This window comes from Notolabrus celidotus, chromosome 18 (assembly GCF_009762535.1).
Source record: "Notolabrus celidotus isolate fNotCel1 chromosome 18, fNotCel1.pri, whole genome shotgun sequence".
In the NCBI taxonomy this organism is placed as follows: Eukaryota; Metazoa; Chordata; class Actinopteri; order Labriformes; family Labridae; genus Notolabrus; species Notolabrus celidotus.
Window position 1 is genome coordinate 10,995,106 of NC_048289.1, and position 21,191 is coordinate 11,016,296.

The window sequence follows — 21,191 nt, forward strand, 5'->3', positions numbered from 1 at the left end:
CTTCATCAGTCATGAATGGATAACAAAGTATTAAGAAAAACTTCTCATCCCAGAACTGTCACTGCTATTATACTCCATTAATTGAGACTGACCACATGTTAAATACAAGACATACCTAATATAATCCACACAACAAAAGTCCAGCACAGACACACATCCCGTACCTTTTCAAACAGCATCCATAGATGTGCATGCAGAGCTCCTGAGTAATGCTGCAACCTCCAGCACTGCGAGCTGTAACATGAGTGTTTGGCCATGTCGGCAACCAGATCCAGCAGGTGTCTTGTGATGCCTCTGTGTTGTGGATGGTAGTGACAGAGAGAAACAATACTTAGTTACTGCGAGTTAGTTATTTATGTTGGCCACACTGCCAAAATGTGGAAACAGTGCAGTCAGCGTATGTGGTCTGATTGTATTTCTGTGAATTGAATGCTGTTCTAATGTTATAAACAGACCTCTCAGACCCCTGTGAATGCTCAAAAGTATTGTATCTCCTTTGTTTTCAAAAGATAGATTCCTAATATAGCCTACACATAAAAAATGTGAGCTTGTTAAGATTTACCTTTGGTCCATTTGTTATGGTACACATTTTTAAAGATTTAAAGATTACAGATACACTTGATGGGAAAATAAGGATCATCTGAGAGGCAAAGGCATAAAGGTATTTACTCTGTTTTCCTGTGATGACGCCAAATTTACAGTAGTTTTCTAGGGGCCCTGAAATTTCCACCCAAGGTGAAAACAGGTCACACAGGTTGATGGGAACTGCCAAGTAGAGTAAAGACCCTCAACATAGTTGGACACTCAAGGTCACCTTACAACATACATAAATACAACAATAACAACACAATACTAATAAAATGAGGGGGGGGGGGGGGGGGATTCCAGTCCTAAAGAGATAGATTACAGTGAGTAAGCTTGGCGGAAAAGGTAAGTTTTGAGGCGGGATTTGAAAGTGTTGGGAGAGGTGGAATTTTGTACGTCCTGGGAGAGAGTTCCAGAGGTGGGGGCCGAGTGGCTGAAGGCTCTAGACCCCATGGTGGCCAAGCAAGCAGGTGGGAGGGTGAGTTGGGTGGAAAAGGAGGACTTGAGGCTACGGGTGGGTATTTTTCTATGGAGGAGGTCAATGAGGTACTGAGGAGTTAAGTTGTTGATGGCCTTGTAGGTGAGAAGCAGAAACTTAAAAATGATGTGGTATTTAATGGGAAGCCAGTGGAGTTGCTGCTGGACATGTTTGATGTGGCTGGTGGAGGGGGTTCTGGTGAGGATGCGGGCACCGGGAAAAAAAATTCCAGTACTGGAAAACAGTTGACCAGTTTTCCAGTACTGGAAAACACCTGGAAAATGGGAGAAAAATAAAATGTCCTGGAATATCACGGATTGTCCCGGAAAATTATTCCAACATGACTGTGTGCAATCTAACAAGGTTAAAAAACACATCCCCATTCAACATTTGTGGCCATTTTTGTCATTCAGATCTATTTAGGTCAATTTATGCACTGATCCTCTGATTATTATTATTATTTATTTGTTTCAGTAAGGCAGCTTCCAGATTCCTTTGCAGGCTCTCTTGTTTTTTACTTAGCTAATTTTATATTTTTTGAAAAAAGAGAAAGCTGAGATGAGAGTTGCCCATCAGTGTTGCTTGTTTGCACTAATAAAGTGAAGTGCTGTACATCTGTGGTTGCATTATTCTATAATCAATTTGCCATCATTTTTAATCATGTAAGAGATGATTTCATTGATAGCCATAGACTGCATGTCTTCAATGTAGACTTCCACTGAGAGGAACATATTAGACTATTTAGGAACAAAATTAGGAACAAAATTTAGACTGTCTTACCAGCCTAATCATCACTGAAAACGTCCTTGAAATGTCCTGGAAAATGATCTCTGGAAAAGAGTGGGAACCCTGAGTATGTTGAGGCAAAGTATTTAGCTCAGGCGCTGGGAAAAACACTGATTTGTATTTTAGCATGTTCCGCGATATTCCATGTTTCAAATATATATTAAATAATACATAATTAATTCACGGAGTAAATAAAATGTATGTATGCATGTCCATTTATGGCTTCCATACTTTGTACACACTCCAAAATTATAAATAACCCGTCAGTCTAACTATGCAAACTTATTTTTAGGCTATAACAATAAATGCATGATTGAATAGGTGTGGATATGGTAAACAACTCGATAACAGAAGAGTAGAAATATGATAAAGTTCACATTCAGTTAGATGCTCCTCCTGCAGCATGTTAGCACAGCCCATCAGCTGTTAGCTTTCAGTCGCGTCAATGCTACGGAAGTGGCATTTTCGTGGACCAAACGTGGAGCTGGAAGCAATATCACTACTAAAACCAACAATGCTGACGTGAAATAAAAGACTGTAAGGAAGCTATGCGTTATCTCAACTACAAGGTAAGGATGAATTAATGAGTAAATGGCTTATAACGCGGGGCTGGAGATGCTGTGTTTGCTAGCTTTGGTTTTAGAAGAAACGCCAGGGACTATTTTAGAAAAGAAACCTTAACACTATTCAAAATAAACTATCTCAATTAACTTTATCACTTTATATCGATGAGACTTTGGTTTATTTTTGAGTTTTCTACCCGCTCGTGGAGAGTTTGTACCATGAACACTTGTTGTTCAGTGTCTCTGAAGCTGCCAGATGAGACATGGATTTCCTCACCCTGTTTGCTGTCTACGTCGTGGTGGTGCTGACATGTATATTCCTAGTCTGCAAGTACTCAGGTCAACAACAAACTCCTTTGAATACCCTCTTCAACACTATAATAAAGGTAAGGAAAGTAAAACTATGTCTGTTATTCCATAATACGACACTATGTGGCGCCGTGTGATTAGATACAAAGACGAAGTGGCCACTGCATTTAGACCTGTTCAAAACTTTCTTCTCAGGTTCTTGCACCATTTACGCCAACATGGCTCCAGAAGATTACACGGTGGAGCTTGCACAAGTTTTTTCATCAAAGGTTTGCACTTACACTTTTGTATTATATTGCCTTGTTTTGTGGTTTTGCCTGGGAATTTGGTTTGAAGCAATTTCCTTTCTGTATATTTCTCCTCCATGCTTGTCATCTCCTCTTATTGCAGGAACAATTTGTTCATCTATGTGCATATCCTGCTGGAGGGAGCTGTGTATGCAGAGTTCACCTACGAGGTGTTTGGATTCTGCAGGGAGATGGACACCACCCTGACCAGCCTGTCTGTGCCTTACATCCTGCTAGCCTTCAAGACCTTCTTCTTCTACCTCTGCATTAAGAGAGATCCAGGTTAATATAATATTGGCTGCAGCTTATTATATGATACTGCCTATTGGCTGCATTACTAGATAACAGTTAACAGCAGAAAAACAGTTAAAATAGTATACATTGCTTGTAAACTTAAATTCAAGTAGATGTATTCAGCTAGTGATTTACAGAAGTAGCTAAAAAAAATCGAAGTCAAAAGTACTGGTATGTATTTTGAGTTGTTACACAGTAACTGCTTTATATTTTCTCAGTATTGTCTTTCTACTCTGGCAGGCACGGTGACAAAAAAGAAACTCTCTGGCCAGCTGAGTATCTATCCGTATGACAGGAGGCTGTTTCATCCGGGAGTCTCGTGTCCAACCTGCCAACTCGTCAAACCGGCTCGCTCTAAACACTGCAGTAAGAACTTATACATTTGTGAAAACATTTAACTTATTTCAGTGTTGAATAAGCAAACTAATTTATATATTGTCTGAGTGTATTACATTAGAAGAAGGAGAACAGAATTGTACATGCTCATTGTAAAAATGTACCTTCTGTGTTTCAGGGCTCTGCGACAGGTGTGTGCAACGTTTTGACCACCACTGTGTCTGGGTGAACAACTGCATCGGTGCTCAGAACACACGATACTTCTTGCTTTACCTCTTCAGTGTGTGCGCCATGGCGGGCGACATCGCCCTGCTTACAGCAGACATGCTGCTTCATGCTGTTATACGGTCAGGACTTCTGGCATCCAGTTATATCGATGAGTTTGGTCAGAAGCAGCCAGCAGGGTTTATGTTTGTTGTACAGGTGAGACTCAATTCTTCTGACATACTTAATTACATATGTATCTGCTGTAGTCATGTTTATTTTCATCTTATCTCATCATTTGATACTGAAATCTTTTTCTTTTTCCCCCTAGCATTTGTTCCTGACCTTCCCACGAATCGTCTTCATGCTTGGATTTTTGGTGTTTGTCTTCTTACTCCTGGCGGGTTATGCTCTGTTCCATTCTTACCTTGCTCTTGTAAACCAGACCGCAAATGAGTGGTACAAAAGTCGAGGCTACGTTTGCCAGCACTGTCACCCAACTACAGCAGCAGACGTTCTCTGTAACCCGGCTTCAGACCACTCTAAAAGATACTACTACAGCAGGGGGATACGCCGAAACCTGGGAGAGATTTTCTACCCCCTTCAACCGGCTCGGAAGAAAGATAACTAAGACAAAAATACTGCCTTCTATGTTATACCGCATTTACAACTGTCCTGTACCTTCCCCCCATTGGGGTTAATGTCCCTGAAACTGCTGCAGACTGAAATAAAGTTCAAGTTTACCTTTTCTTAAAATTCTCTGGTGTCCGTCTGTTTACTTTAAGGAATTAGAAATGGCACCGTGAGATTCAACAAAAGTGACCTCTGTAGGCTCAAACCATGATATATTTATGAAATGAGATAGCTGAAAGCTCTGAACATCTTAATCATTTTTTATCCTTTGCCTGTCATCTAAATCATCAACTTTTCCAAACTGACAACATGTGTCTTAGATGTTCAGACATTTTTTTAAATTTTATATAATACCATGGCATAAGGTTTTCAACAAAGAGAAAAAAGAGGGTTCTGAGTGTGCATCACGGTTGTATTGAAAAAGGGGGTCAAATCTTGCTGAAATGCCTCAGTTCGATTAATGAGAGCCAAAGCCTAACTCTTTCCTAATCAGAGTTTTACTTTTTCTCCCAGCCATAGTTTAACAGGTGGCTCTTCTGCTTTTTTTCCCACATTGTTAAGTTACAATTCTTTTTGCGATTTTATTTGCGTAGAATAGAAGTTGTTAGTGACATTTATCAAGCTGAACAAACTAACAAAAAGGCCCAAGCAGCATCAGAAGTGATGCAGGTTCCAATATTGTATGCACACTTTCTAAAATAATTTGGAATATACTTCTTTGCTTAGATTAATATCACCACTCATGTCATTATTAAAAATAGCTTTGATTCGCTTTGGGGACTTACCTGTAGAAATTACAAAAAGATATAATATTTATGATACATTGAATTAAGCTTTTTTCTTAAGGTCTTGACTTGATGTCAGATAACTCAAACTAAACATTGGCTAAAATGACCTCATTTAGTGCGGTGGTCTGGTCTACATCACTGAGACAATGATATTAGACTGCCAGAAAATGATTGTTATCATGAGAACTATGTTCTCATCTGTATGTTTGTCCTACATGGAATGAGGCATTTTCAAAGTATTACATTTCAATTTTCTCTTGTAATTTTTTTTCCCATATTTTTTATTAAATGTTCGCAGACAGTACAAAATGATGTCACACAAGAGAAAGAATAAATCTGAGTATCTGCATAGAATAAAACAAAAAATCCCCAATTAAACAGAAAAACAAGACAAAGAAGACGATAGAAAAACAAATCCCCATTTACCCTGCCAACCCTCAACCTCCCAGCTTCCTAAGGTAGTTGTCCATTAGCGACCGTCGTATTATAGACACTAGTAGACAATACAAGTAGACATAGAACATACATAAGTATCAGTACATACATCTCTTCTGCTGTAATTTTGTATGTTTTAAAGCTGTTTAGCCACATTTCAGATAGCTCCCATTAGCCTTTGATAACTATACTGAAGAAGAGAGCAGTACTTTAAGAAGCTAAATTAAACTGATATGATAAAATACTAAATTCATTTTCCATTTGCAATGGTTGGTGATATTAGTGCCACTTGTTGGCAGAGGTAGTGGGAAGTTTGACCGAAAAGGGGGCGGTGCTTCCTCATGTGTTACTTCCGGAGGTTACTGTCACTTTAAGCCGGTGCGGAAGTAACTGCAGATTTGATGTAACACTCAGTGAAAGGTCAGGGTTTATCGACAGCGAATTTCAACACTACATTTACCAAACCGGTCTCTTGAACAGGCAATACTTGCCTATAAGACATAGCTGGGCGTTAAACGTTCAGTTCCGTCAAACTACATGACTGCCAGATCTAACGCTGCTCACTGAACTGAAACAACGTGCAGTAACAGTTACTGTCCCTTTGAAACAAGGTGTTCTCTTCAAACTTTAACAGCGACTGACAGCTCAGATTGTAAAGTCTTCCCTGATGTCTGGGTCTAAATGTTCACGGTTGGGCGGACCTTTGGTGAAGCAGCTTCTAGATTCGGTGGACAGCGTCCTGTTTGACTGCGATGGGGTCATCTGGCGGGGGGACCAGGTCATTCCTGGAGCCCCTGAAGTCATAAACCTACTCAAGAAGAAGGGGAAGAAGGTCTTCTTCGTCACTAACAACAGCACCAAGACGAGGACTATGTATGCAGACAAGATGACAACTATGGGCTTTGAGGTTAAGGAAGAAGAGGTGTTTGGCACCGCGTATTGCTGCGCCATGTACCTGAAGACGGTGTGCAAGCTGGAGGATAAAGTGTACCTGGTGGGGAGTAACGCGATGAAGCAGGAGCTGGAGGCGGTGGGGATCCAGCAGACCGGTGTGGGACCTGATCTGATCTCCGGGAAGCAGCTCGACTGGGCCAACGTGCCTCTAGATGGTGACGTGAAGGCGGTGGTGGTGGGCTTTGATGAACATTTCAGCTACATGAAGCTGAACAGGGCCCTGCAGTACCTGAGCCAGCCGGGCTGTCTGTTTGTGGGGACCAACAGGGACACCAGGCTGCCACTGGAGGGGGGCAAGGCTGTTCCAGGTAGGAAAACTCATCTCTAGTCCCCCTTCAGAAATCTCTCTTCTCCCTCTCAAAAACTTCCTTTCTCTCTCTCTCTCTCTCTCTCTCTCTCTCTCTCTCTCTCTCTCTCTCTCTCTCTCTCTCTCTCTCTCTCTCATTTAGTCTTTATCTTCTCTTTCTATTGTGTCTTTCTCTTTTCTCTTTCTTGACAATATAACTGAGTAATAGTTTTACTCCCTTCCCTTACAGTCTATTCTTTTATTTTGTTCTGTTTTCTTTTGTTTTGTCTTGTTTGTTTTGTGATCGTCATACATAGCCTAACCCTTTTTTTCGTCTTTTTTTCCTTTCTCTAAACTCTTTTTTATGTAAGGTAGTCTATAATGGATAACTTAATATGATTATTGCTTTCAAAAAACTGCCTTTTCTTTTCTTTAATTGTCTGTTTAATATCGAGCATTTTTGTGTCTTTGCAGTGTTGCATATAAAAGAAAAAAGAAATTCACCTCACTCTGAAAACTAATGTAAACATGTGCTTGCAAGAGTTTTAGAAGTTTACACACTTTTATTCTGACACTTACTCAACCTAAATGTTTGGCTTAATAAAGTATTCTTGTTTTGATTTTCCTCAGAGCATTACTTAAAGGTCATTGAATGTATTATTTCAGGAAAATATGCTTCACTAAGAAGCAATGACGGTAATCTAGTCATGTGCTATCATTTTGTAAATATTTGATGTTCTGTCTGTGCTCTATATCTCACCATCATGGGCCTGAGATTATTAAAAAAGAGTTTTTTTCCTTTTGCTCAAACAAGGCCTTGCGTAACTCAAACACACTCAGGAGTTTCCATAAACTACTGTATTCAGATTTGACCTAGATGACATTGAGTAGAATGAAACAAATCCAAATATTTCTGTAGGATAATCTGAAAGAGTGTAACTTGACATAACTTAAATGATGCTGATGATGGATCCAAACAACAAAGTGAAATAAAACTGTTCTTTGATAACAGAGGAATGTAAATAAAGTTGTATTGAATGACTCAAAAGTTCCCTTCACTCTTCCCACAGGCACAGGCTGCCTCCTCAAGGCCGTCGAGGTCGCAGCCCAGCGCCAGGCGGAGACAGTGGGCAAACCAAACCACTTCATGTTCGACTGCTTGTCCTCCCAGTACGGCATTGATCGTAACCGCTGCTTGATGGTGGGCGACCGCCTTGACACAGACATCATGCTGGGCTCCAACTGTGGCCTGAAGACCCTCCTCACCCTCACTGGAGTAAGCACGGTTGCGGATGCTGAGGCCCATCAAAAGAGTGGCTGCGCAGAGAGGCAGGGGATGGTGCCGGATTATTATGTGGACAGCATCGCAGATCTACTTCCTGCTCTGCAGGGATGAGACTGTCACATGTCCTCTATGTTTGCTATTAAAGGGAATATTTTTGTCTGTAAGATCAATACGAGTAGAAAAATCTTTATAACAAAGTCACAACCTAGCAGCTAACAGACCTGTGACAGAGGAGACAAAGACTCTTATTAAACTAAGTAAATCCTATTTTAAAATGTTATTAATGATTTATTACTAACAACAGTCAAACATCAATCAACAAGCCAACACTGTCTCAGTGCTAAGTGTTAAAGTTACGTAAGATGTGGCGTGTATGTTACTTTTTTCGGGAAGTAGTAAGGTACTTTTTAGCTCTACCCTGTCTGATGCAGTTTCCTCTAAACTACACAAACTCAAGAAGGGAAATGAACACACTGTGCAAACAGTTTATTAATGTGTGTACTTCAAAGTTTACAGCTCTATCTGAGGTCTATAGGTAACAGGTGAGATGGGGCGAGATGCACTGAACTGGTCTGACTTGAGCTCTCTATGTTTTACGTATTTTATTCACTCAGCAGAAAGTGTTAACATTTGCAGTATCTCATGGGGCGGTGCAGTGAGTTTGTTGTCTTGGGATGGTAAACATACGGGCATTCCCTTAAACCACCTGTTCCTCCTGACTTGTCAAAACACTGAAAGCAATACTTGACTCCATAATAAAACACAATGTATCTTCACTGAATCTTCGCTCTCTCTGTGACTTTAAGTTCAAAGACTGCAAGCTTCCCTCCAAATCCTGTGCTTAAAGTCACCTTGGTCTGTCGTCAGCTGGACGCTGCAACAGCCAGACTCCCTTATCACCTCTCACCTGATGAGAGAGGTTTCCAAGCTGCGCCTGCCTCACCCCTTTGTTCATTGTCTGGTCCAGAGAGGGAAGCTAATTCCTCCCGTGTAACTGCACGTTTGAATGAGGAGGGGGGGACGGGTAATGAAAAGATGGGCCATCTTATTGAGGAGTATTATGTCATATTAGCCAGGGAAGGCTTAGAAGAGGAGTAAATTGCAGGAAGACAGGACTTGAAAATTAAGTTTGGCAAGATTAATGTGGAGTGGGTGCAGTTTTGGGAGGGAATGGTGAGCCCAAAGCAGGAGAAGGAGGAGGAAGAAAGAGAGAGATGAGGTGGGGTGGAGGGGGGGTCTGCAGGGACAAAGAGAAGCTGGCCAGGTGGACAGAGTCTCATTCACCCTGGTCATGACTGCAGCTCCATGCCGATAGCTGCGAGCAGGGAGCAGACCGAGTGAGGAGCCGTCACGGGACACAGGATGGTGAAGTGCTGGAAACATTCAGACAACCGTTTGGAGGATGCACAGTGCACGGTAAGCGGAACGTCAGCTACTGACTGAGCAACAAGGTGTTTGTTTGTTGGCAGGTTTGAGGAGGGAATGTGAAGATTTTAACTTGCATGCAAACTAATCAACTTGCATTGCATGAAAGAATGAGACACTTTAGATATAAGGTACTGTTCAACTTGCTCATCACTGGTTATTATGTGTATGTCCAAAGGACGGGGGCTCTACTGTGTCCCCCCAGTCCCGCTTTCCACACAAGGCATTCTGGTTCAGCCTCTCTGCTTCTCTGCTTCTCATCATCATTGTCCTCAGCATAACAGGGAACCTCAGACTGCCAACGCCTCACACTCAAGTATATGATCATTGCAGCACCCAGCAGTATTTATTCACAAGGTTCAGCTAAGCTTTGGTCATGTTAACCAGAGTCTGCTTTTAAAGTCTTCACAGATTGTCCGAATCACAATGCCAGATCAAAGTGGAGCTCTGATCAACCAGTCAGCTGCTGTGGACAAAAAGAATCACATGGTGACTTTTTCTGTGACCACACTGGCAAATCAGACATCAACTGTGCTCTTTGATATCAAACATGTACGTCCAGGTTTATCTGACTAACATAAAAAAAAGCATAAAGTTCATCAGATCCCAGAGAGTATGACGACTGATCAAATGCATTTGTGTTTTAGGGTTTGATATGTTACAAACCTGTGGATCAGCAGAGCTGCTTTCTGCGGAAGATGGAGAAGTCTGATTATGACAACGTGCACTCCCTTCTCCAGGAGTCAACACACAAGGTAAGAGGCAGCAACAGGTACGAATTCCACTGTCATGTTAAGTAGTGACACCTATAGATGGTTTACTGACTACTATAGTACCAGAGAGCAGAAAAGAGGCAAGCAAAATTACTATTGCCACAAAGGGACACAAAACTCTAAGACATGCAGAATGACAACAGATAAAGATTTTAAAAAATAAATAAACCCCACAAAAGAGCAGTAAAAGATGGCCATATAGAGACACAAAACAACTACAAAGAGACACACATGACTTCATAGTGACTCAAAAGAAATATTAATGAGACACAAAAACCTTGAAGGACCTTGCACTTAAAGACCTCATAGAGACAGAAAACAGCAATGCAGATATGTAAATTAATAACAGAGTCACAAGTGACCTCCAGTATACTCAAATGAGCCATAATAAGATAACATAAAGTCACTGTTAGGAGAGTTGGTTCGGTTTGTTGATTTTGGCACCCTCTGAGGGTAAACTGAAAGGTCTTTTTTTTTTTTTTTAATAAAATCTCATCTTGCTATCTTTAATGGTCAAATGTCACTCATTGTAAATGTTGATTGTTGAAAATGCAAGAGAGACTGCTTCTTCAACAAGTTGTCAAATATCTAGCGTGTTAGGGACCCCTTTGAAGTGCTTTTAAGTATAACAAATGAGAATATAGAAATTGTAAGGCTTGTTGCTATTGGCCGTGTTTGCTTTGATAGGCCATAAAGAGGCACCAGTATCAATTTCAATCTGTTTCATAACCAGAGAAATACTGCCTGCAGGGTCTTTAAGAGACACAAAATGACTACCAAGGGAAAAAATACAATACAAAAGAGAAGATAAAACTTACACAAAGATCCAAAACAACTTAAAATATATAAAATACAATCACATAAGAGAAACAAATTGCTTCAAAGACAGGCAAAAAATACCACAAAGAGACACAAGCAACTCCTAAAAGAGTAGGTACAGAGCTACATTCAACTTCAAATAGATAACAAACCACCACACATGGCCAGAGAATGACTTCAAAGAGACACAAGACAACCAGCCAGAGTGAGAAACAATTAAATAAATGCTTTACAAGGAACAGAAACAACTAAAAAGATACAAAAGTCAACCAAAATGATTTCATTAGAGACAAAAAAAGACTACCAAGAAATACAAACTCGCTAGATACGCGAACAACTTCAAAGACACTAATTACTTCAGAGACACTTACAATGACAACAAAGAAACAAAGAGTTTTAAATGACACTCAACTGTCCACATATACATATAAATACATATATTAAAGCTGCCCCAAACTGTAAAGTGACACAAATAACCAGAGACAAAAACAACCAGAGACAAACTACAAAAAGACACAAAGAACAACTGAAAAGAGGCAGAAAACAACTTTAAAGACATGAAACGACAACAATGAAAAACAACTGACTTCAAACAGAAACGAAACAACCACATTACAATGTTAACACAAAATGATCACATAATGCACAACACCATGAAAACAGCCAGAAAATAGCAACATGTAATGCAACTTTAGGGCTTTCTGATGCAGGTGAGGGGTCCATTCTCTACAAATCATTCCATGACTCTCTCTTATCACATTCAGGATATCTGAGACCACCAAGCTACACATGAAAAGGGCAAATGAAGTAAGAGAGGAGCAGTTGCCCTTTTGCCTCTCCCAGGTGTTTTTCAAGCCCCAGCCTCACTAATGTGTGAACTGGCATTTCTGACTGTGACTCATACCTGTGCCCACTGAGCCAACTCCTGCTGGGTTTCATAGGTTTTGCCTGACTTCCCTGCTGCTCCTGACAAAGAGGGAGGTTAAGCGTACAGGTCCTTAAAGAGCAGTATAGTCTTCCTCTCTCGCCTCCATGGCTGAATTCCTCAACACATCTGATCCTTCCAGACCCCCTCGGCGTGCCTGGTATCTTCTTACAGGAGACTGCGGCAGTGAGCCTTAGCACCAAAGCAGGCACAATGGCTGCTCTGTGTCAGGGCTTTTCAGCTTTTGAGACGCCTCTGTTTGATTCAAATACAGCCTGGTGTGTTGGCTAGTCCGGGAAGGGTCTTCTTTGTGGCAAAACTTGGATCCCTGATACTAAAGTCCACAATTAGATCTGTACTCAGCCCAGTTACCCTAGGATATGATTTGTGTGTGGCAGCCTTGATTCCTAATTGTGATTGGGCAAGGAGACGTGAATGGCAGCTGCAGTGGTTTAAATAGAGACTAAAGATGTGATCTGAAACCTTGCAGGGAGGTCTTTACCCTGCCTTATCTTTTTTTTTGTACAATGGTCCATGTCAACGCATCAAAAGCTTCAGTTTTGTGATCCTCTCTCGTGGTGTCCCATATCTCATACAGCCCCTCAGCATTCAAACCCAGCTGTTGATTGAGGTCATTTAATCAATAATAGAAGGAATCAGGATAGTCCCTCTATTCTGCAGCACAATGGTCCTCTTGGCTAGAAAACTGGTTGCTACGTAACCCACTTGAGCTTTAAGCACTGTAAGTGGTTCACTATCAGAGCCAATCAGGACTAAGTGCTGCAATTACACAGACTATGTGACAAAAAGGGAGCAAATGTTGACGTCATTAACCAAGATAACAGGATAATACCTGCTTAAGTTCACTTGTTTTAATGTCTTTACATCTCCTTTTCTCTTGACTCAAATGTTCTTATTGTTGTGGGTTAAGTATAATTTCCCACACTTACAGTACATGAAACAGCAACTCATTTTCCATTACGATACTCTCACCTGCAGAGTCAGTTCCAGCTGTCTGCAAATGAGACGCAGAGACAGAGGGAGTTCCTGGGAGTGCTAGCAGACACTCAGGTGGACGTATCCACGCTGGAGGAGCCACTCCAGGATCTGTGTCAGGACAGAACCATCCACTGGACCAGGAGAGCTGAAGGTGAGAACAGCCAGGCTATTGATTTAGTCCGACACACACTGTCCTGTCTAAATGATGTAATACTTCAGGGAGCACTAGCATAATAGTATATTTAATCCACCAGTGGAAATGCACTACTTATTCATGTTTGACAGATGCTTGCCAAAATCTTCAGTGTCTAATGGTCATTAGCCATAGCATTTATTAGTGTGTATTATGTTTTAGTTTTGGTCTACTAATGGGCTTTTCTGTCTTCTGACTTAACACTGAAAGAGATGCTAAATCCTCCAGTTAAAGCTCTAGTGAGGAACTTTCTGAGTCAATTTTGGCGTCCCCGTTGAAAAGCGGAACCTCTAACATCTTGGGCTGATTGTAATTGTGTACATGTGCAAGTAGTGATGAAAAACTGGAATGTATCACCCAGACCTATTATGAACATGTGCTTTGGAAAATGCAAAAGAAGGCCGTTTCTTCAACTATTCCCTCACTTTGGTCAAAGGCATTTAAAATCAGAGTATAGAAACAGTCCGTCTTGTTGAACGAGACGTTCTCCGTTTCTCTTTCGTCAGCCACAAGGAGGCATCACTGTTAATTCCAGTCTATTTCTTAACCAGCCAAAAACTACCCACAGAGGCTTAAGAGGCAAAATAAGTCAGGGAATTTGGATAATAACTTTACTTACTATGAATTCAATTGATTGTTGTGTTTAAAAAATGGCTGGAAAACAGTAGAGTGCCCATTATCACTTTCCAGAGCCCAGGATGAAATCTTACAAGTAATTGTCTGCTCTGACCAAAAGAAGAAAACAGCTATTTAGTTAAATGTCATTTGTGTTAGGAAGTAAAGGAGCAAATCCTCATGTTTGGGGAGTGGAAACCAGTAATTTCCCAGAGAAGTTACTAAAATTATCCATCAGATATTTCTCAACAGTGGAAACCATTGACACTTAGAAAGCTTTAATTGTATTAAGAAACAGAGATGTGAGGTACTTAAAGCTCCTGGAAGGAACTTTTGGTTTGTCGATTTTGGCGCCCCCTCTGGACAAATCTCTTCACTGTGAAGAAAGTGTTTTTTGACTCGGCACATATGTTTCATTTGTCAGAAATCTTTGCCATGGGAAATGTAAAAAAAAAAGTATCTTTCTGCATTGAGCTGTTATTCTCTTCAACTCATGACTACCCCCATGAAACTACATGACCATGATTCTGTCGCTTTTTTCCTGAGCCTCTGTTGTTTTTGTGTCGTTTCAGGTCCAGGTAAACAGAGGCTGGTCTACTTTTGCATCGACATCTGCTTCCCCAGCAACATCTGCGTCTCTGTGTGCTTCTACTACCTACCAGAATGACTGAGCTACTCTCCCCCTCTCCTCCCGGCAAAAGATCAGGGAAACAAAGTTGCCTTTTTAGCCCCTCTTTGAAAAGAAAAAAGAAAAAAGGGAGACAGAACAAAAAGCAGCTTTGACTGCTTCCTTTGTGCCATACAGCTGCCAGTAAACCAGTGAAGCAGCCAACACTCCCAGTCCACTTTCCATCCTTCCGAGAGAGAGGAGATGGAGACAGGCTGTCACAGCTATCGCCAGAGCCCCTTCACCACTCCCTTCATGTGTAATACCCTCCCTGGTGGCACGCTTCAGAGATTACAGAAGAAAGATCCCCCTTTTTTGTGTTTCCTGTAACCTACTGCTGCAGTGTAATTATGTGTAACTGTTCCTTTTGCAACAAGAGTGTTTCATGCTTCATCCAATAAAGGACTGTTGGGTATGTTTTGGCTGATTACTCTTAGTAGACTGAAGAAAACTATCAGACATTTTAATGTACTTGATCATCTCCTATCATAAGAGACTGTTCAGAATAGAAAAATGAAAACTGAACTTTGAATATTTACTTGTTTTATTAATCAGGGTGTCCCTTCAGATTAAAACCTTTGTTTGAAGGGGAACAAACCAAGAGATGTATACCAAAACAACAAGTTATAAGTTTAAACAAGCAAATTAATTATACATTTCACTGGAGAGCTGCACATCCAAGTTACTCTTAAAGTCGTGGTCCTTTTGATTCAATAAATATGGTGCACTTTAAAACACTGTAAAGTCTCCTGTAATGCACAGAGTGATGAAGTCAAACATAAAGGGGAGGCTATGAATTTTTTCGTTAACTAGACTGTTGGCGTACAAGTGTTGCCCTCTGATTGCTTCATAAACTCACATTCCAGCCTGGCTGTTAGGCTGAATACTTACAAACAACTCACGATGAAGAGCCTCCTTGTTCTCCAGATACTCATTCAAGGGGAACACTTTTAATCATTCCTAATGATGCTAACAGCATTTATAGGAACAGAGGCACGTCTTTCAAAGAGTCTGTTTTCTTTTCTGTCCTTGTTCACCTCTGCACACAGGCTGCCTGTGATCTCCTGTCTCTTCTTCTCATTATCTCTTCCCTACTCCTCCTCCTCTTCAGCCCAGCACACTGTCATTAAAGGCCAAACACACCACGGCCTTCTGGTGGCCGCTGTATTCCCTCTTAATCTCTCCGGTCTCGACGCACCACAGGCGAGCCAGGTTGTCTGAAGAAGCTAGAAGAAGATGGAAACAAGAGTCAGCCTGGATGTAAATTAACACTGAGGTTGCTGTCAGCTGCTTTTTTTTAAGGATGAAGTCAGCTAAGTCACGGAATATTGTAGCATTAAAAAAGTGCTCATTTCAATATTCAACAGTATTTTGCAGCTTTAATGTCAGCCAATACCAAACCTTGACACAAAGCTAAGTTCACATTACTATAACTTAAGGTCTTTCTTTTCTTATAGTCATTTTGAATGGCCTTTTCACCTTTGTTACAGAGGACAGCTAAAGAGAGGCAGGAAATCTGAGGAATAGACAGTGGTGGATTAAAAAAGTCATGGCTGGTAGTTGAACCTGTGACTGCTACGACGAGAACTGTATAGAACGCAACTTGACAGCTGACCTAAACTGGTGCCCAACTTAAAGCTGATGTCTGTAGTCACAGACATCTGTTCAGAGAGAGGGACTTTGAATGTCAACACTATCCCTCCCAACCAGATTTCCTCTTAGCCCCCCAACACAGATCGGCATGTGCAGTCATGATAGTGCCGGACTCATAACCAATCAGAGGACGTAGTAGGGGCCGCCCCTTAACCAATCAGGACAGAGGATTGGAGATTAGCTATGATTGGTCCGTCATAACGGGAACGAGGGGAATAATAACATTGATTGATACAAAAGCATTGGAAAGCACAGAGATTTTGCAATAGTCTCAAATTACTCCACTTACCGATGAGTACCGATGGGCATTATGACCTTTTCTCTAAACCCAGCAGAAATAAAGTAACGTTTTTTTACACCATTCTTACCAACAGCAGCTTTAAGCTCATGTAATGCAATGAATTATTCTGACACATTTCCAGTTAAAAAGACAAACACACAAAAAAACTATGATGTTCTATTTCCAGACAAGGGATGCATCTAACATCCTTTTTATTATTTCATTTTTTGATTTGAAACTCAAACATGCAATTCAAAATCTTAGTTCAAGCCACCTTCTTTCCTTGGCTTCCAATGTAACTACTGTAAAGGTGATTTTGTTGAATGTATAGTGAGGTTACTCTAGTAGTATGGTAAGAGTTTGCTCTACTGTTCAGAGGTAGGTGAGGATAAAGAAAGGAGATGAGAGTAAAAGATGAATTGTTCCAGGGAAAAGGTTTTAAGGTAAGGAACTGAAAATGTTAATGAGAGAAAAATCTCACAGCATGGCCGTAGCTTTGGACAGTTCAGCTGAATGGCACATTTGCGGTTTAAAGGGGGACATTCAACGTGCCTTTTCAAATGCACGTAAGGCACATGCTCGACATGCCTCCATGAAAACCAAGTTCTGCTAAATTTTGTAGGCAATCCTTTTCTTCATTCTGCTACATATTGTTTACCTGTTACTTCCTGATTGCTGTTTTGCTTGCGCAACTCTCAGATGCAACAGTAAGAATGCTCGATGGCTCACACCTTAACAACTCAGCTCCGGAAAAAATGTTATGTCCTCTTGCAGCATAATAAACATGTGATGACTTTTTAAATACTATTTGGGGGATTATTGCCTTTATTTGAATGCTTCCCTTTTAAATGTTCCTTGTGTGTCTCACACAGGCACGGGCCAGAGGGCTTTCTGTTTTTATGCCCCTAGGCTGTGGAACACTCTGCCTCTGGAAATCAAAACCCTACCTTTTTAATTTAGCTTTTAATTTGTAGTTTATTTTAGCCCTGGACTGCATTACTATTATTATTATTATTATTATTATTATTATTATTATTTATTTATTTATTTTTATTATCATTTTAACCATTGTTTTAACATGTATTTCTTTATCTTATTTATTTCTTGTGTTCATCTGATCTTGTTAACTCTACCTTATTTTTAACTTTTCTTTCCACTCTTACTTATTTTATTAATTTTACTGTGTTGATTTTTTTTCTTTTTAAAGTATTTCTTTTTTTAATCATACCTTTTATAATGTTATTTTACCATTGCTGTTGCTTTCTGACCTTCTGTTACTCTGTGAAGCACTTTGGGCTGCATGTTTGAAAGGTGCTATATAAAGTTGAGTTGAGTTGAGTTGATAGGACAGCTAAAGACATACAGGACACGTTAGGATGGGGGGGGGGGGTGACATGCACTAAATTACGTTGGGACCTGGAATCAATCCTACAACCAGTGCAATAAGGACCACTGTAGCCTCTGTACATGGGTTGTTTGCTCTGCCACCGCAGCTAAACCAGCGCCCAACATGTGCAAAGACTTAACAGGCAAATTATCCAAAACTGAATTTGTCAGCTACTTAATCTGTGATTGATTTTCGTCAGCATGACTGTTCCAGGACTCAGTTACTGTGACTGTATCTCTCTTATTTTTAAGATCATTATGGAAGATCTTTTTGGTAATGCCTGAAGACGAGTCATCAGATTTGTTTCAATAAGTATGTTGACACTGTGTTGAAGTGTTAACCTGTTATTTTTAGGCTTTTGTACTGACCAGTGACGATGTATTGGGAGTCTCCAGAGAATGCACAGTCCCACATCCAGCCTCTGGACGTCTCTCCTGGATTGTTGCTCTTGATGCTCAGCTCTGTCATGAGTGAGAAATTGGACGTCCTCCAGATCTTACAGGTCTGATCTGCAGAGCAGGTGGCCAAGAGGCTGGAGATGACGACAAACACAAAATCTCAGATCAGCAACATTTGAGCACTGCAGGGGGGAAGTTTACCGTTATATAGTCACTTTTCCTAAAACATCTGAAAAACCCTAACATCTTAAAATGCCACTGTGCTTTCAGGGAATAAAGATTCATGGTGGGAAGAGAAGATGCTCACGTGGAATCGGGGCTAAACTTGCAGCGGAGTGAGTAGCGTTTATGTGCAGGAATCTTTGTCTTGGGGATTAACTGAGTCACCTCGTCTCCCATGCCTCCTGCGAGGTTCCAAACGTAACAGTTTCCCTGATAGAGGAAAGGAATGGAAAAGGTACAGTATAAACATAGCATATATAAACCAAAAAACTTCAACAGATTGTTTTCAGACACTCTGGATACTGACCGAGCTGTTGACCGCAGCCATGTAACTGGCATCTGGGTCAATGTGAACCGAGTTGACTGAAACTTCTGGCTCAGGAATCAGCTGTTCATTGTGGTCGGTCTTCAGATCCCAGATGTGAATGACACCACTCTGGTCTCCAACAATCAGCTCTGCCTAAGAAACACAAAATACTTACCGTTGAATGACTTTTTCAGTGAGAAAGGACAATTATGGAATCTGAATTAACATCTCACCTGGTTTGGATGCAGACACACACAGTTAATTGGAGCATTGACCTGGAATATCCTCTGACACTGAAGATTTCTTGACCTGGAAGAAAGAGCAGCAGGGATCAAAGTTAGCTTTAAAGCAGAATGATTATACTTTAGCACCATGACCATCCTCCGTCATACCTAAGATCCCAAATGCGAGCCATGCAGTCTTCTCCTCCTGTGTACATCCAGCGTCCATCTTCATGGAATCCAACGGACGTGATGTTCTTGCTGACACCGTCGTAGTTTATGACCGGGTTGGGGTTGTTGGAGTTGAGGTCATACATGCGGATGTGCTGATAACCTAAGACACAGAGTGTAAACTACTATAAAATAGACGGAGGTGGTAATTACATAAGAATGAGGACAAGGGTGAGGAAACATTAGGTGCATGTCAACCAAGAGTTCCGGGGTCTTTTAGCCCCCCAGAACTACTTTAACTAAAAGGTTCCTGAACCAACCTGCAGCTGCGATCATGCTCCTATCAGGTGTGACCTCAAGTGAATTTACTTGCTGGAAGCAATGTTAAGGAAGAAGATGGTTGAAGTTTGCACCATTTTATTACTCATTCATTATCTGTCAACTTGAATTAGTCTCTCTTTCTCTAACAATGTAGGGATGAAGTCATCAGCAGGCGAGAATTGGAACTGCTTTGGTTTTACACAGACATGGGGATGTTTTCTTTTATGAACACAACACTAGTTCTGATATTTTCAACAAAAAGTAGTCAAATTGTCACTTGTCCTACTACCAAAACAAAACAAAGCCTGTCATTTGAAAATCACATTACCGTTTCAAACAAGGACATAGAGTACCTTACATAAGTATACACACTACTTGTGATGTCAAGATTTAACAACATCACAAGCTGGAAATTGAAGTAGATTTATGTGAGCTTTTATTGTTTGGTTAACAAACAAGAGCCATATCAAAAAGAAAGCAGACATCTGTTGGAGGCACATGTTCACTTAAGGGTAATTGGTACACCTGATATCGGTTCTCAGTTGTAAGATGACAAAATATGGACACTGCACTAATGTTTTTGTTTGTAAGAGTTTTCAAAATAATTTCAACATTACTCCATTAATTATTAGACACTTTTTGTTAGTCAAAGAGAGGATACAGAGTCCTGGTGCTGGACCGTCCTGGTGCAGATCCCGCTGTGAGCCTGCCAGAAGCGGACCGTGTGGTCGTATCCAGCCGTGGCCAGAATGACCGGGTCGCTGCCCACCGTCCCCTGGTTCACATTCATGCTTCACTGCTGTTGGCTGTCACCACAACCTCTGCACAGGAATGTACGACACAGCAAGTAAATATGGGAGACATTCAGCTGCAGTTACTTTAAAAGAGTTATAACGTGTATAAAATAATCATGAGAATAACTTATTCTGTTGTTTTACAGTAAATAAGAGATTCAACTTCACACGCAAAGGCTAACATTAGCAACGCAACACAGCTACATTTCAAGGCTATGCAATTCAGAAAGTTAGCAAACGTCTCTGGTTTAGCTGCTAACACAAAAAGGCTGTAACGATATTCACCCAAAGGACGCTTTTCGTAACTATTCGACGCAAAACAATCAAAGTATGACAAGTTTTGATTACCTCCACTGGCTGATGTTGACGACTAATCGGTACGTTCCCGTTATGTGTCCCCAAGCAACGCGAGACTATGTTTAAAAGGTTCCGCTTTGATCAATAGCGTTTTACCGTCATCTACTGACTTGTTTTTTAATAGCAAGAGCAATGCACTACTGTCTGCAGGAGTGCTTGTACAATGGTCTTTAATTTTGAAAACCTTGTGACGGATAAGTGCTCATTCAGCTCTTAGATTAATTCTAATAATTCAGGATATATTAATGGTTAAATAAAAAAGATGTTAGGTCCAAACAGAAAATAGTTTACTCTTACATTTACATTAAATTAAGAAAAAAATACTAGCATGAATTTTAATTTAGTTATGATACTGATTGTGTACCTATTTAAAAAAAAAAGCACTATTAAAAGGTAAAAATAATTGTATTTCAAATATATAAGTCTTAAGGAAAATGTGAA

At 40.6% G+C, this 21,191-nt stretch overlaps 5 protein-coding genes across 7 annotated transcripts in view; 3 read left to right on the top strand and 2 right to left on the bottom strand.

The window, feature by feature from the left end:
* The window catches only part of grid2ipb (glutamate receptor, ionotropic, delta 2 (Grid2) interacting protein, b), a 54,631-nt gene extending 52,713 nt beyond the window's left edge, over positions 1-1,918 (bottom strand). Inside the window, 2 exon segments of the mRNA XM_034708065.1 lie at positions 165-294; positions 1,844-1,918. The gene's annotated coding sequence lies outside the window, so the exon portion shown is untranslated.
* Positions 1,919-2,130: 212 nt separating this feature from the next.
* Positions 2,131-4,598, top strand: zdhhc4 (zinc finger DHHC-type palmitoyltransferase 4). 2 transcript variants are annotated; one of them, XM_034708067.1, is made up of 7 exons: positions 2,131-2,418; positions 2,624-2,798; positions 2,917-2,990; positions 3,112-3,290; positions 3,543-3,668; positions 3,817-4,061; positions 4,174-4,598. In XM_034708067.1, exons 2-7 carry the CDS (start codon positions 2,676-2,678, stop codon positions 4,471-4,473), a joined length of 1,047 nt encoding a protein of 348 aa, XP_034563958.1. In that variant the 5' UTR covers positions 2,131-2,418; positions 2,624-2,675; the 3' UTR covers positions 4,474-4,598. The 2 variants fall into 2 exon arrangements, with proteins under 2 accessions (XP_034563958.1, XP_034563957.1); XM_034708066.1 differs by having other exon boundaries at positions 2,135-2,418; positions 2,651-2,798.
* Positions 4,599-6,060: 1,462 nt separating this feature from the next.
* On the top strand, positions 6,061-8,999 carry pgp (phosphoglycolate phosphatase). The gene is made up of 2 exons (XM_034707578.1): positions 6,061-6,960; positions 8,009-8,999. The coding sequence occupies exons 1-2, from the start codon at positions 6,366-6,368 to the stop codon at positions 8,332-8,334; spliced, it is 921 nt and encodes a 306-aa protein (XP_034563469.1). The 5' UTR covers positions 6,061-6,365; the 3' UTR covers positions 8,335-8,999.
* Positions 9,000-9,116: 117 nt separating this feature from the next.
* Positions 9,117-15,054, top strand: bricd5 (BRICHOS domain containing 5). The gene is made up of 6 exons (XM_034707579.1): positions 9,117-9,639; positions 9,827-9,964; positions 10,051-10,200; positions 10,296-10,403; positions 13,165-13,315; positions 14,545-15,054. Exons 1-6 carry the CDS (start codon positions 9,586-9,588, stop codon positions 14,637-14,639), a joined length of 696 nt encoding a protein of 231 aa, XP_034563470.1. The 5' UTR covers positions 9,117-9,585; the 3' UTR covers positions 14,640-15,054.
* A 111-nt stretch (positions 15,055-15,165) lies between these two features.
* Positions 15,166-20,871, bottom strand: mlst8 (MTOR associated protein, LST8 homolog (S. cerevisiae)). 2 transcript variants are annotated; one of them, XM_034707576.1, is made up of 9 exons: positions 20,742-20,871; positions 20,261-20,420; positions 19,599-19,650; positions 19,279-19,441; positions 19,120-19,195; positions 18,887-19,039; positions 18,665-18,789; positions 18,328-18,491; positions 15,166-15,865 (listed from the first exon to the last, which is right to left on the bottom strand). In XM_034707576.1, exons 2-9 carry the CDS (start codon positions 20,387-20,389, stop codon positions 15,747-15,749), a joined length of 981 nt encoding a protein of 326 aa, XP_034563467.1. In that variant the 5' UTR covers positions 20,390-20,420; positions 20,742-20,871; the 3' UTR covers positions 15,166-15,746. The 2 variants fall into 2 exon arrangements, with proteins under 2 accessions (XP_034563467.1, XP_034563468.1); XM_034707577.1 differs by lacking the exon at positions 20,742-20,871 and adding an exon at positions 20,679-20,736.
* Between the last annotated feature and the right edge of the window lie 320 nt (positions 20,872-21,191).